The sequence below is a fragment of the Hypanus sabinus genome, chromosome 6 (genome assembly GCF_030144855.1).
Source record: "Hypanus sabinus isolate sHypSab1 chromosome 6, sHypSab1.hap1, whole genome shotgun sequence".
NCBI classification, from domain to species: Eukaryota; Metazoa; Chordata; class Chondrichthyes; order Myliobatiformes; family Dasyatidae; genus Hypanus; species Hypanus sabinus.
Genome location: NC_082711.1, coordinates 4,793,693 through 4,809,522, shown reverse-complemented (window position 1 = coordinate 4,809,522; position 15,830 = coordinate 4,793,693). Strand labels below are relative to the sequence as shown.

Here is a 15,830-nt window from a genome sequence, read left to right as displayed (position 1 = left end):
TTAGATGGTGGAATTGATGGCTTTATGGCAAAGTTTGCGGAATATACGAGGATAGGTGGAGGAGTAGGAAGTGCTGAGGAAGCAAGGTGATTGTAGCAGGACTTAGACAAATTGGAAGAATGGGAAGAGGTTGGCAGATGGAATACAGTGTTGGGAAATGTATGATAATACATTTTGGTAAAAGGATCAATAGTGGTCTGTTACCGAAATGGGGAGAAGATTCAAACATCAGAGGTACAGAGGGACTAAGGAGTCCTCGTGCAAGACTCCCAGAAGGTTAATTTACAGGTTGAGCCTGTGGTAAAGAAGGCAAATGCAATGTTGGCATTTATTTCAAGGGAAATATAAAGCTGAGCCTTTATAAGGCATGCTGGGAATATTGTCAACAGTTTTGGGCCCCATACCACAGACAGGATATATTGTCATTGGAGAGTCCAGAGGAAGTTCACGAGGAAGATTCTGGGAGTGGAGGGGTTAACATTTGAGGAGTGTTTGGCAGCTTTGGGCCTGTACTCACTGGAATTCAGAAGAATGTGTGGGGATCTCATTGAAACCTACTGAATGTTGAAAGGACTCGACAGGGTGGATGTGGAGAGGATGTTTCCTATGGTGGGGGTATCCAGAACTAGAGGGTACAGCCTCAAATTTGAGGGGTAACCTTTTAGAACAGAGGTAAGGAGGAATTTCTTTATCTGGAGAGTAGTGCATCTGTGGAATGCTGCACCACAGATTGTGGTGGAAGCGAAGTCCCTCTGTATATTTAAGGCAGAAGTTGATTGTTTCCTGATTGGTCAGGGCATCAAAGGATATGGTGAGAAGGCAGGTGTACAAGATTGAGTAGGATCTGGGATCAGCCTTGATGGAATGACAGAGAAGACTCGATGGGCTGAATGGCCTAATTCTGGTCCTATGGACTTGTGTCTTGGGTAATGGAGACTGAGATGGAGACAGAGAGAGGGGTGACAGAGATGGAGACAGAGATGGAGATTGGAGAATTAGACAGAGGAGGAGATGGAGATGGATGACAGAGACAGAGTCAGAAGGGGTGACAGTCACTGAGACTGAAGGGGTAACGGTCACCGAGACTGAAGGGTGACAGAGACAGAGTCAGAAGGGGTGACGGTCACTGAGACTGAAGGGGTGACAGAGACAGAGTCAGAAGGGGTGATGGTCACTGAGATTGAAGGGGTGACGGTCACTGAGACTGAAGGGATGACAGAGACAGAGTCAGAAGGGGTGACGGTCACTGAGACTGAAGGGGTGACAGAGACAGAGTCAGAAGGGGTGACGGTCACTGAGACTGAAGGGGTGACAGAGACAGAGTCAGAAGGGGTGACGGTCACTGAGACTGAAGGGGTGACAGAGACAGTCAGAAGGGGTGACGGTCACTGAGATTGAAGGGGTGACGGTCACTGAGACTGAAGGGGTGACAGAGACAGAGTCAGAAGGGGTGACGGTCACTGAGACTGAAGGGGTGACAGAGACAGAGTCAGAAGGGGTGACGGTCACTGAGATTGAAGGGGTGACGGTCACTGAGACTGAAGGGGTGACAGAGACAGAATCAGAAGGGGTGATGGTCACTGAGACTGAAGGGGTGACAGAGACAGAATCAGAAGGGGTGACGGTCACTGAGACTGAAGGGGTGACAGAGACAGAGACAGAAGGGGTGACGGTCACTGAGATTGAAGGGGTGATGGTCACCGAGACTGAAGGGGTGACAGAGACAGAATCAGAAGGGGTGACGGTCACTGAGATTGAAGGGGTGACAGAGACAGAATCAGAAGGGGTGACGGTCACTGAGATTGAAGGGATGACTGAGACAGAGTCAGAAGGGGTGATGGTCACTGAGATTGAAGGGGTGACGGTCACTGAGATTGAAGGGGTGACGGTCACCGAGACTGAAGGGGTGACAGAGACAGAATCAGAAGGGGTGACGGTCACTGAGATTGAAGGGGTGACGGTCACTGAGACTGAAGGGGTGACAGAGACAGAATCAGAAGGGGCGACGGTCACTGAGATTGAAGGGGTGACGGTCACTGAGATTGAAGGGGTGATGGTCACCGAGACTGAATGGGTGACAGAGACAGAGTCAGAAGGGGTGACTGAGACAGAGTCAGAAGGGGTGACGGTCACTGAGATTGAAGGGGTGACGGTCACTGAGGTTGAAGGGGTGACGGTCACTGAGACTGAAGGGGTGACAGAGACAGAGTCAGAAGGGGTGACAGTCACTGAGACTGAAGGGGTGACAGAGACAGAATCAGAAGGGGTGACGGTCACTGAGATTGAAGGGGTGACGGTCACTGAGACTAAAGGGGTGACGGTCACTGAGATTGAAGGGGTGACGGTCACCGAGCCTGAAGGGGTGAGGGTCACCGAGACTGAAGGGTGACAGGAGACAGAGTCAGAAGGGGTGACGGTCATTGAGACTGAAGGGGTGACGGTCACTGAGACTGAAGGGGTGACAGAGACAGAGTCAGAAGGGGTGACAGAGACAGAGTCAGAAGGGGTGATGGTCACCGAGACTGAAGGGGTGACAGAGACAGAGTCAGAAGGTGTGACGGTCACTGAGATTGAAGGGGTGACGGTCACTGAGACTGAAGGGGTGAGGGTCACCGAGACTGAAGGGTGACAGGAGACAGAGTCAGAAGGGGTGAGGGTCACCGAGACTGAAGGGGTGACAGAGACAGAGTCAGAAGGGGTGACAGAGACAGAGTCAGAAGGGGTGATGGTCACCGTGACTGAAGGGGTGACAGAGACAGAGTCAGAAGGGGTGACGGTCACTGAGATTGAAGGGGTGATGGTCACTGAGATTGAAGGGGTGAGGGTCACCGAGACTGAAGTGTGACAGAGACAGAGTCAGAAAGGGTGACGGTCACTGAGATTGAAGGGGTGATGGGGATGGAGGTGGGAAGTGGAGACAGTTGGAGGGAGTGGTGGGGACAGAGGGGTGGTGGGTCAGAGGAGTTGGTGGGTCAGAGATAGAGACAAAAATGGACGGAGAGACGCGGACAGAGGGGTGAAGGAGGCCGAAAGGGTAACAGAGATGGAAGGGGTAACGGAGCTGTAGATGGAGGGGGTGACAGCAGTGGAAGGGAATGGGGTGACAGAGACGGAGATGGAGGGAATGATGGAGGCATAAGTGGAGGGATGATGGACATGGACAGGGTGTCAGAGGCGTGTGATATACAGTGCCTATAAAAAGTATTCACTCTCCCTTGGAAGTTTGTACTTTTTTGTTTTACAAGATTGAATCACAGTGGATTTAATTTAACTTTTTTTGACAACAGAAAAAGACTCTTTTGTGTCAAAGTGAAAACAGATTTCTACAAAGTGCACATGAGTGAATCTGCAGATGCTGGAAATAAATAAAAACACAAAATGCTGACAGAACTCAGCAGGCCAGACAGCATCTGTGGGAGGAGGTAGTGACGACGTTTCAGGCCAAAACCCTTGGAGACTCCTGATAAAGGGTTTCGGCCCGAAACGTCATCACTACCTCCTCCCATAGATGCTGTCTGGCCTGCTGAGTTCTGCCAGCATTTTGTGTTTTTATTTCTACAAAGTGATCTGAATTAATTACAAATATAAAACACAAAATAATTGATTGCATAGGTATTCACCTTCTTTAATATGACACTCCAAATCATCACTGGAGAAGCTGATTGGTCACTAAATTAGTTAAGTGACGATCCCCTCTGTGTAGTTAAGGTGTTTCAAATTATTGTAGTAAAAGTACACCTGTATACTGCTGGTGAGTCAGTATCCGGGCAAAAACTATACGTGAAGACAAAAGAACACTTCAAGCAACTCCACGAAAAGGTTATTGAAAAGCACAAGTCAGGAGATGGATACAAAAAAATTTTCAACTCACTGAATATCCCTTGGAGTAAAGTCAATCATGAAGAAATGGAAAGAATATGGCACAGCTGTAAATCTGCCCAGAGCAGGCCGTCCTCAAAAACTGAGTGAGCGTGCAAGAAGAGGCCACGAAGAGACCTGTGACAACTCTGGAAGAGTTACAATCTTCAGTGGCTGAGATGGGAGAGACTGTGCAGACAACAACTGTTGCCCAGGTGCTTCACCAGTCACAGCTTTATGGGAGAGTGGCAAAGAGAAAGGCACTTGATAAAACTTACATGAAATCTCGTCTAAAGTTTGCAAGAAGCCAAATGGGAGACTCTGAAGTCAGCTGGAAGAGGGTTCTATAGTCAGATGAAATCAAAATTGAGCTTTTTGGCCACCAGACTAAATGATATGTGTAACCCCCTGGGTCGCCTCAGGCTCGCTCAGCTCGTTCTCGTCTAGGGGGAGCAGCCTTCGGCCCCACCAAACTGGGTAATCAGCTGGTGTGGATGCTGTGTGAGGTCCCCGCCTCACCCAAAAACAGACAGTACACCATATGCGATTAAATGAGTACAATTTATAAAGGTTACTATAACTAAGTGATTAATAACGATACAGTATATATGAAGAGAAAATTAAAGAAAAGGCGCCAAACTTATCAAAGTCCAAACCACTTCGTGCACAGCCGTTGGAGCTCAATTTCTGAAGTCTTCTGGCCACCATTCGATCCCCTCCGAACTCCTCGACTCGCAGCTCAGGACCCTCCGAACTCCTCGGACTCTCCAAACAGCTCAGGACCCTCCAAGTGATCAACCAAGCACATCTAGCTTCATCCCCCTCCTCCTCGGAGAATCTCCCGACCTCGGACCCCCCTTTGGGGTCCGATCCTCGCCCAGCTTAGAGCATTGCGTCCTCTCTCTCGACTCCCTCGCGCCGATCTGCCCAAAAGCCCGTCAACAAAAGCTTACAGACTCAGAAGAAAGAACATTAATCCCCATTTGGTTTACAAAGGAATACCATTCTCGTTATCAGTAAATTAGCATTCCTGCTAGTTAACAAAAAGAAGAAACCCTCTTTACACTCTCCCTCCACCAAATAAAAGTCATGTCCTCATGACTACTAAATAACTCGCCACCTTTCCTGCCAACACACCGTAACCCAAGCACAAACAGTGACATCTCCTCCCCACACAGTAACCCTCAGGCCCTGTTCCTCAGGCGCTACTTAGGCCAACTATCTGGGAGTTCCCTAACCCTTCTGAGGCCTCTGTACCCCCTCACCTAAACCCTTCAGGCTCGGACACAACTGGGGATACCTTGGGCCCACTACCAACTCCTCTCTCAACCTCTCACTCATGCCCCACACTGCACACAGCTAACCCTCCCCGCTACACCTGACTCAATGGGAGAAGGGCCAAAGGTCTCTTCCTCAATCGAGGGAAAGTCAGCAAAAGGCAGCATGTACCACACATCCAGCACATCATCCATCGAATCTGTATTCTTCCTCATTCCTGTGATCGGTAGCTGCTGTTTGATCTTCTCCAAACGGAAACACGTGGCCTGCACTGCTCCCGCAGTCTCTTCAGCCTCCTGTTCAGTATTCACTGCACTTCTCTCCAGCTTTTTCTTCCTCATGACTTCTTCCAGATCAACTTTCAGGTTTTGCACTTCATTTGAACTGTCGATGGTCATCTTCAGGTTCCCTTCAAGCTTCCGCTTCTCTCTGCTGAGATTCGTCTGTAATTTCTTCACCTCCGCAAACTCCCCTCTCTGGGTTCTCAGTTTGCTATTACCCTCAGTCAGACAACTTTCTTCATTCTCTCCAACTTGTAAGTCTTCCAAATGGTTCCAGATCACTTTCTCCAGTCTCTCCGTCTTCATTTCAAACTTGATTCCGTAGAGACAGTCTCTCACGAGCTGCGACCTTCGCCAGCCCTGGCACGTGTCCCGAAAACACTTTAACTCGGTAATTCTCAGCTGCTCCTGCAACGACCTCACTTCATATTCTCCTGAGGCAAATCCAAACACCAAGAGATCATCCACATACACCAAAACTCCAAACGCCTCCACATCCCCTATGGTCTTCCACCTGCCCAGCAGGAAGGTTGCAAGGGCTCCAGATATGCCCTGTGGCATCTTTTCGGACCCGAAGACTCCTAGGGAATTTATAACGGCCGTCTTCTCCTTGTCGGCCCCACTCATCGGGATCTGGCAACATCCACTCCTCAGATCCAGCACCTTAAACCATTTCGCACCACTCAGACAGGCCATCGCCTCTTCGGCCCTCAGGGCCATATTCTGGTCACTGACAGTGCGCTTCTTCAACGCAATATAATCCACACACACGCTGCCTACGTCTTCCACGGCTTCAGGGGCCATTCGCCGCAACCTCTCTCTCTCCGAGGTGTCTTCAGCAGTCAACTCCCCTCCCTCGTGGTATTTCGCAGCGTCCACTAAGAGGATCTCACCCTCAGATACTTCCCCCAGGCCGTACCACCACTGGCTCTTGTTTGAATTCGGTATCGGCCCAATGCTGCTACACACGTCCGCACAAGCAGCTTGAAACCCTGGGTGCATTGACAATGTCTCCAAACAGCGCTCACCCACCTCCTCCGGGCAGGCCCCCAAGCGCACCAACAGGATATTGGTTCTCTCTAGAACAGAAATGCTGCCCGTCTCAACAGGGTCCGGACACATCAGCATTAACGATTCCTGAACCTCAGTCTCCTCCACATTTGCCTCTAAGAACTCCATTTTCACTGACCAACAACTGTCGTCTGGATAATCACTGGCACTGGTACCCCGAATCTCCAGTGTCCTCAATGTCGCCAAGGGTAAATGCTTCCAATAACGGTTATGAAACAAACTGTACAGCAACTTAACCGGCGCCCCGGTGCCGAGGATGGCTTTAACTTGACTTCCATCCATCCGTAACAACACCTGTGCGCCCTAAGCCTTCAGGAATAGAGTCTGCTCCTTTCGGGAGTTCCTTGGTACATTGCTGGGAACGTGCTCCCCCAGAGACCCCAAGCCATTCCCCCACTGGGCCTCCTCTAAGTTTCCCGACATCTCTCGAATCAACGGAACAACTGATCCCCTTGACAGATCCCCTTGGCACCACAAGCAATTTATCTGCCCCCCTAGGCAAAAAGGGATACCCTAAAAACTTCCCACCAATCTCCTGCCACGGATATGATAAGCCCCCCAGCTGCGGCATTTGACTTCCAGTCAAACCACACGCATTTTCCCACACTTTCCCAGAACTGGCAGCGGTCACTTCGAGGTAATTGCGCCCAACAGTTCTAACAAAGTCACCAGCCCGCCTACTCAAACTTTCAACCCGTCCCTGTCGCTTTTCCTCAGCCAAGCACTGCCACTCACCCAACAACTGAGAGGTCCGCTCCGCCCACGCCTCCGCCCCTTTAGGGCTGGACGTTATTCCAACAACCGGGCGGAGCTCACCACTGCTGAAACATCCCAACCTGTCACTCCTCAATCTCCAAACAGTACGGACAACCCATGGTCCCACCACCATTTCGTCAGCACTAGTCGGAACTCGAACAACGACCTCGAGGCTAACAACAGCAGCCACCCCACCCAACACACAAAGCAATCAGCAATCACACACCCACAAAGGCACACCAGCTCTTCGCCGCAGACACAATTTAAAGAGGGTGATCACACAGCTTCCACAGAAATCAATCCCGGACGAGCACCCCACAATGTAACCCCCTGGGTCGCCTCAGGCTCGCTCAGCTCGTTCTCGTCTAGGGGGAGCAGCCTTCGGCCCCGCCAAACTGGGTAATCAGCTGGTGTGGATGCTGTGTGAGGTCCCCGCCTCACCCAAAAACAGACAGTACACCATATGCGATTAAATGAGTACAATTTATAAAGGTTACTATAACTAAGTGATTAATAACGATACAGTATATATGAAGAGAAAATTAAAGAAAAGGCGCCAAACTTATCAAAGTCCAAACCACTTCGTGCACAGCCGTTGGAGCTCAATTACTGAAGTCTTCTGGCCACCATTCGATCCCCTCCGAACTCCTCGACTCGCAGCTCAGGACCCTCCGAACTCCTCGGACTCTCCAAACAGCTCAGGACCCTCCGAGTGGTCAACCAAGCACATCTAGCTTCATCCCCCCCCTCCTCGGAGAATCTCCCGACCTCGGACCCCCCTTTGGGGTCCGATCCTCGCCCAGCTTAGAGCATTGCGTCCTCTCTCTCGACCCCCTCGCGCCGATCTGCCCAAAAGCCCGTCAACAAAAGCTTACAGACTCAGAAGAAAGAACATTAATCCCCATTTGGTTTACAAAGGAATACCATTCTCGTTATCAGTAAATTAGCATTCCTGCTAGTTAACAAAAAAGAAGAAACCCTCTTTACATATGTATGACATTAAGCCAAACACTGCACATCATCAAAAACACCCCATCCTACCATGAAGCATGGTGGTGGCTGCATCACGCTGTGGGGATGTTTCACTGCTTCAGGCCCTGGAAGGCTTGTGAAGGGAGAGGGTAAAATGAATGCAGCAAAATACAGGGAAATCCTGGACGAAAACCTGATACAGTCCGGAAGAGGACTGCAACTTGGCAGATTTGTTTTCCAGCAAGACAATGACCCCCAAGCATAAAGCCAAACTTACCCAGGAATAGCTTAAAAACAACAAAGTTAATGTCCTGGAGTGGCCAAGACAGAAGCAGTTTTGTAAGGAAGAATGGGGAAAAATTGCAGTGTCCTGATATGCAAAGCTGATAGAGACCCATCCACACAGACTCAAGGCTGTAATTAACGCCGAAGGTTCATGTACTAAATACTGACTTGAAGGGTGAATAATTATGCAATCGGTTATTTTGTGTTTAATAATTGTAATCAATTTAGACCAATTTGTAGAAATTTGATATCACTTTAAGTATTTTCTGTTGATCAGTGTTAAAAACCAAATTAAATCCACTGTGATTCAATGTTGTAAAACAATAAAATATGAAACTTCCGGGGGGGGGGCGGTGGTTGTGAATACTTTTTATAGGTACTGTTTTGGAGGGGATGATGGAGTCAGAGGGGGAGATGGAGATGGGTGATGGATGTAGAGGCAGAGGTGGAGGTGGAGATAGGTGATGGAGACAGAAAGCAGACAGAGATTTAAGATAGAGACTGATGATGGAAATGGAGGGGGTGACAGAGACGGGTGGGATGATGGAGATGGTGAGGGTAATGGAGAGGGAAGACTGAAGCCATGGGGGTGTCAGAGACGGAGGGGGAGATGGAGATGATGGGGATGACAGAGGAGAGAGAGATGGTAACAGTTGGGGTGACAGAGATGATGGGGGTGACGGAGACGGTGGATGTGATGGAGATGGTGTATGTGACAAAAACGGTGGGGTGATGGACATGGAGGGGGTGATGGAGATGAAGGAAGTGATGGAGACGGTGTATGTGACGGAGACGGTGGGGTGATGGAGATGGAGGGAGTGATGGAGACGGTGGATGTGACGGAAATGGTGGGGTGATGGAGATGGAGGGGACGATGGACATGGAGGGGGTGATGGAGATGAAGGGAGTGATGGAGATGAAGGGGGTGATGGACATGGTGGGGGTGATGGAGATGAAGGGAGTGATGGACATGGAGGGGGTGATGGACATGGAGGGGACGATGGACATGGAGGGGGTGATGGAGATGAAGGGAGTGATGGAGACGGTGGGGTGACAGAAGCGGTGGGGTGATGGAGATGGAGAGGGTGATGGACATGGTGGGGGTGATGGAGATGAAGGGGGTGATGGACATGGTGGGGGTGATGGACATGGAGGGGGTGATGGAGATGAAGGGGGTGATGGACATGGTGGGGGTGATGGAGATGAAGGGAGTGATGGAGACGGTGGGGTGACAGAAGCGGTGGGGTGATGGAGATGGAGAGGGTGATGGACATGGAGGGGGTGATGGAGATGAAGGGGGTGATGGAGACGGTGGGGGTGATGGAGATGAAGGGGGTGATGGACATGGAGGGGGTGATGGACATGGTGGGGGTGATGGAGATGAAGGGGGTGATGGACGGAGGGGGTGATGGAGATGAAGGGGGTGATGGACATGGTGGGGGTGATGGAGATGGTGGGGGTGATGGAGATGAAGGGGGTGATGGAGATGAAGGGAGTGATGGAGACGGTGGGGTGACAGAAGCGGTGGGGTGATGGAGATGGAGAGGGTGATGGAGACGGTGGATGTGACAGAAATGGTGGGGTGATGGAGATGGAGGGGGTGACGGAGACGTTGTATGTGAAGGAGATGGAGGGGGTGATGGAGACGGTGGATGTGGCAGAAACGGTGGGGTGATGGAGACGGTGGATGTGACGGAGATGGAGGGAGTGACGGGGTGGGAGAGATCAGTGGATGTGAGGGAGATGGATGTGACAGAGATGGGTGGGTTGACGGAGACAGAGGGGGTGGTGGTGGAGAGGGGAGATGGGGACAGGGGGTGACGCAGACGGAGGGGGTGACAGAGATAGAGAAGGGAGACAGAGATGCAGGGGCTGATGGAGACGGGGGGGAGATGGAGGAGGGGTGACGAAGACAATGGATGTAACGAAGACAGAGATGGTGACTGTGATAGAAAGGGTGAATGAGGTTTGGAGAAGGCTGGTGTGAATCAGAAATACCATCACGGAACTGGTTCAGTGCAGGACTGTGATAGTGTAGGTGAATGTCACTTCTGCGGGAGGTCAGTAGCTGTCAATGATTGAATCTGTGATCCCACATCAGATCCTGCATCAATTCCTCCAGCTCATTCTCTGCTCTGTTCTCTACTGTATCACATCTCCAGGGTGCATGAGAGTTATGTGTGGGCGACTCCCACACCTGATCTGAGGGTGTGAACCAGTGCTTCGATTCCAGTAAGGTTTGTCTCAGCAGAGGCTCCTGTGGAGTTGACAGTAACAGTGCTCTCTGTACCTGTGTAATCAGATCCGTGAACAGCGGGAATTTATCCGAGCGGCTCTGGGGGCACTGAAGCAGCTGGTAACTCACTCCCAGGAGTTCTTCGTGGAGTTAATGGTCCAGTTCTTGCAGAGCGATGTCATTCTCAGGTTAGTGATTCTATCTCACTCCTCCGTCTGGCTGCAGTTGTGTGCAAAATCTCTCAGTAAGGGTTAAAGCTGTGTCAAACTCCTCCGTCTGGCCACAGTTGAGTGCAGAATCTCTCAGTCAGGGTTAAAGCTGTGTCAAACTCCTCCGTCTGGCTGCAGTTCTGGTCGCCCCTTAACAGAGTAGATGTGGGGGGTTTTGGAGAGGATTCAGGAGAAATTCATCAGGATGCTGCCTGGATTAAAGAACTTGTACCATCAGGAGAGGTTGGACAAATTTGTGTTGTTTTCTCTGGAGACCTGATGGAGGTAAGGACAGGGAGGGAGGCAAAAGAGGTGGGGGTGTGGCACTGTTGATCAGAGATAGTGTCACAGCTGCAGAAAAGGTGGACGTCATGGAGGGATTGTCTATGGAGTCTTTGTGGGTGGAGGTTAGAAACAGGAAGGGGTCAATAACTTTACTGGCTGATTTTTATAGGCCACCCAATAGTAACAGGGATGTCGAGAAGCAGATAGGGAAACAGATCCTGGAAAGGTGTAATAATAACAGAATTGTTGAGATGGGAGATTTTATTTTCTGAAATATCGATTGGCATCTCCCTAGAGCAAAGGATTTAGATGGGGTGGAGTTCAGGAAGGTTTCTTGTCACAATATGTAGATAAGCCTACAAGAGGAGAGACTGTACTTGATCTGGTATTGGGAAATGAACCTGGTCAGGTGTCAGGTCTCTCAGTGGGAGAGCATTTTGGAGATAGTGATCATAATTCTGTCTCCTTTACAATAGCATTGGAGAGATAGGAACAGACAAGTTAGAAAAGTGTTTAATTGGAGTAAGGGGAATTATGAGGCTATCAGTCAGGCACTTGGAAGGAGGAGGGAAGAGGTGGAAGGAGGGAATTCCAGAGCTTCAGAAGGTACGGTAATGTGGCGTTTAGCACATCGCTTACAGTGCCAGTGATCAGGGTTCAATTCTGTCACTGTCTGTACTTCTTCCCCACGACCGCACGGTTTTTCTCCAGGTGCCCCAGCTACGTGCACAGTCCAAAGACAGTAATTAGTAATTGGGCAGCACAGGCTCATCAGAAGAGTCTGTTACCGTGCGGCATCTCCGGATAGAGGGGAAAGAGAAAGCTATGGCTGCCAGTGTTGGAGCTGTGAGATTTGGGCTCAGAAACGGAGCAGACGGAGACTGGGGAGGGGCAGAAAACTGATGTTGCGGGAACCTGGAGCAACAAATGATCTGTTGGAGGCAGCAAAGGGTCGCTACAGTGATAAAAAGCTTTGACCACCGATCAATTGGAGTTTGGTCAGATTAAAGAAAGGCAGGGACAAGCACAGTGACCGTCGTCAGAGTGTGATCTTGAGGCTTTAGGCTTCAGTCAGAGAAAAGCTCAAAGTTAAATTTTTGTTTTCTCTTTCCTGTAACTGCTCAGTGGGACAGTAGCGATGTCAGGCAGGGTAGTTTAATTCATGGCTAAGGATTTGGTGTAGGAGGAAGGGCATAAGATTTTTGGATCAGTGGGTCTCTTCCAGGGAATGTGGGATCTGTCCAGAAGGGATGGTTTGCACATGAACTGGAGGGAGACAAATTTCCTAGCGGGAAGGTTTGTTAATGCTGTACGTTGAGGTTTTTAACATCCCAAAGAGGAAGAAATATTCTAAAGGGAAGATGACACAACCGTGGTTAACAACAGAAGTCAAAGCCAAAATGAGGCCATATAATAGAGCAAAGATTCATGGGAAGTTAGAGGATTGGGAAGCTTTTAAAAACCATCAGAAGGCAACTAAAAAAGTCATTAAGATGGTAAAGATGGAATACGAAAGTACCCTAGCCAATAATATTAAAGAGGATACCTAAAGTTTCTAAAGATACATAAAGTGTAAAAAAGAGAAGAGAGTGGATATCAGACTGCTGGAAAACGATGCTGGAGAGGTGGTAATGGGGGACAACAAAATGGTGGATGGACTGGATAAGTATTTTGCATCGATCTTCATGTTGGAAGACACTAGCAGTACTGTAGAAGTTCCAAGAGTCAGGGGTCATGAAGTGTGTCAAGTTTCCATAACTAGAGAGAAGGCAGCTGTGGGGGCCTTTCCTTTGCCGGGAGAGATTTTCCCTCTACAGCTGCCACAGTAAATGGTGGAGCAGACTTGATGGGCAAATGGGCTAATTCTGCTCCTATATCTTACGGTCTTAATCTAGAATCGCAGGGGGTGGGAACCAGAGTGCCAGAACAGTTAGTGGAGAGGTTGTGGAGACTGATGTTGGTAAGACCTCAGACAAAGTTGGGAATCAAAAGATTCAGCATAGTGCAACTTGTGTCCTGAGCTGCGTGTATTTCAATGTAGGAAAGGTGGATGATAGTGCTGAAGATGAGGTGGCTGGTTTACAAACAGGGGCAATATGTAGTGAGGAGAGGTTGTTGACAGGGGAAAATTGCATCAACAGGATGAGTTGCAACGTAAAAGTCAACGTAAAAATCAACAAACGTGAACACAAAACTGAAGGTGCTGTATTTGAATGTGTGCAGCGTACGGAATAAGGGAGATGAGCTTGTAGCACAGTTACAGATTGGCAGGTATGATGTTGTAGGCATCAGGGGTGGTATTGCCCTGCTGGTAAAAAATGAAATAGCATGAACGACAGCAAAGCTTCACTACCAGATGAGCTCAACACCTTCTTTGCCTGCTTTGAAAAGGAGAATATAATTAAAGCTGTGAAGATCCCTGCTGCACCTGGTGACCCTGTGATCTCTGTCTCAGAGGCCGATGTTAGACTGTCTTTAAAGACAGTGAACCCTTGCAAGATGGAAGGTGCCAATGGAGTACCTGGTAAAGCTCTGAAAACGTGCCAACCAACTGGTGGGGAGTATTCAATAGCTCAGCATTTCACACCATCATTCCCACAATCCTGATTGAGAACTTGCAGAACCTGGGCCTCTGTACCTCCCTCCGCAATTGGATCCTCAACTTCCTAACTGGAAGACCACAACTAGTGTGGATTGGTGATAACATATCCTCCTTGCTGACAATCAACACTGGCGCACCTCAGGGGTGTGTGCTTAGCCCACTGTTCTACTCTCTATATACACATGACTGTGTGGCTAGGCATAGCTCAAATATCATCTATAAATTTGCAGACGATACAACCATTGTTGGTAGAATCTTAGGTGGTGACGAGAGGGTGCACAGGAATGAGATATGCCAACTAATGGAATAGTGCTGCAGCAACAACCTGGCATTCAGCATCAGTAAGATGAAAGAGCTGACTGTGGACTTCAGGAAGAGTAAATCGAAGGAACACATACCAATCCTCATAGAGGGATCAGAAGTGGAGAGAGTGAGTTCCTGGGTGTTAAGATCTCTGAGGGTCTAACCTGGTCCCAACATATCGATGTAGTTATAAGTGTAAAGGGGGGTTTCTTCTTTTTCTTTGTTACTGCGTATGTAAATTAAAATGGCGTCTTTGTTTTGTTAAAAGCAGGAATGCTTCTTTGTAGTGAGAGAGTGCTGGAAGCTTGTTTGGTTTAAAATTTACTGATAACGAGAATTGTATTCCTTTGTAAACCAAATGGGGATTAATGTTCTTCTTTCTTCTGAGTCTGTAAGCTATTGTTGACGGGCTTTTGGGGAGTCGGCGTGAGGGGGTGAGAGAGAGGACACGATGCTGTAAACTGGGCAAGGAACGGACCCCAAGTGGGGGTCCAAGGCCAGGAGGTACCCCAAGGAGAGATGATGAAGATAGATGTGCTTGGTTGACCACTTCGGGTGGTCCTGAGCTGTGAGTTGAGGAGTTCGGAGAGGATCGAATGGTGGCCAGAAGACTTCAGTAATTGAGCTCCAACGGTTGTGCATGAAGGGGTTTGGACTTTGATAAGTTTGGCGCCTTTTCTTTATTTTCTTTTCCTTCATATATACTGTATGGTTATTAATCAGTTATAGTAATCTTTATAAACTGAAATCATTTAATCGCAAATGGTGTCCTGTTTGTTCTTTGGCGAGGCGGGGACATCACACAGCATCCACACCAGCTGATTACCCAGTTTGGCGGGGCCGAAGGCTGCTCCCCCTAGACGAGAATGAGCTGAGCGAGCCTGAGGCGACCCAGGGGGTTACATAAAGAAGGCAAGATAGTGACTATACTTCATTAAGAGTTTGAAGAGATTTGGTATGTCAACAAATACACTTAAAAGCTTCTATAGCTGTACCGTGGAGAGCATTCTGACAGGCTGCATCACTGTCTGGTATGGAGGGGCTACTGCACAGGACTGAAAGAAGCTGCAGAGGGTTGTAAATCTAGTCAGCTCCATCTTGGGTACTAGCCTACAAAGTACCCAGGACATCTTTAGGGAGCAGTGTCTCAGAAAGGCAGTGTCCATTATTAAGGACCTCCAGCACCCAGGGCATGCCCTTTTCTCACTGTTACCATCAGGTAGGAGGTACAGAAGCCTGAAGGCACACACTCAGCGATTCAGGAACAGCTTCTTCCCTTCTGCCATCTGACTCCTGAATGGACATTGGACCTGTGAACACTACCTCACTTTTTAAATTATATTATTTCTGATTTTTGCACAAATTTTAATCTATTCAATATACATATACTGTAATTGATTTATTTATTTTATTTATGTATTTTTTTTCTTCTTCTGTATTATGTATCACATTGAGCTACTGCTGCTAAGTTAACAAATTTCACAACCCAGCCAGAGACAATAAACCTGATTCTGATTCGAAATCAGGTCATTAGAAAGAGTTGACAAAGGTTTGGAATGTGTTGAATCATTGTAGATAGAGCTAAGGAATTGTATACAGGCCCCCAAACAGTAGTAAAAATGTGGTCTACAAATTACAATGGGAGATAGAAAATGCATACCAAAGGGGCAGTGCTTCAATTGTCATGGGGGAAT

At 48.7% G+C, this 15,830-nt stretch overlaps 1 protein-coding gene across 6 annotated transcripts in view; it reads left to right on the top strand.

Moving 5' to 3' along the window:
* Positions 1-15,830, top strand: part of wdr97 (WD repeat domain 97) — a 191,535-nt gene that overhangs the window by 163,593 nt on the left and 12,112 nt on the right. For all 6 annotated transcript variants that reach the window (XM_059971585.1, XM_059971581.1, XM_059971583.1 and 3 more), the window contains one exon: positions 10,804-10,925. In XM_059971585.1, coding sequence (XP_059827568.1) covers positions 10,804-10,925 — 122 coding nt within the window. The remainder of the gene's footprint in view (positions 1-10,803; positions 10,926-15,830) is intronic.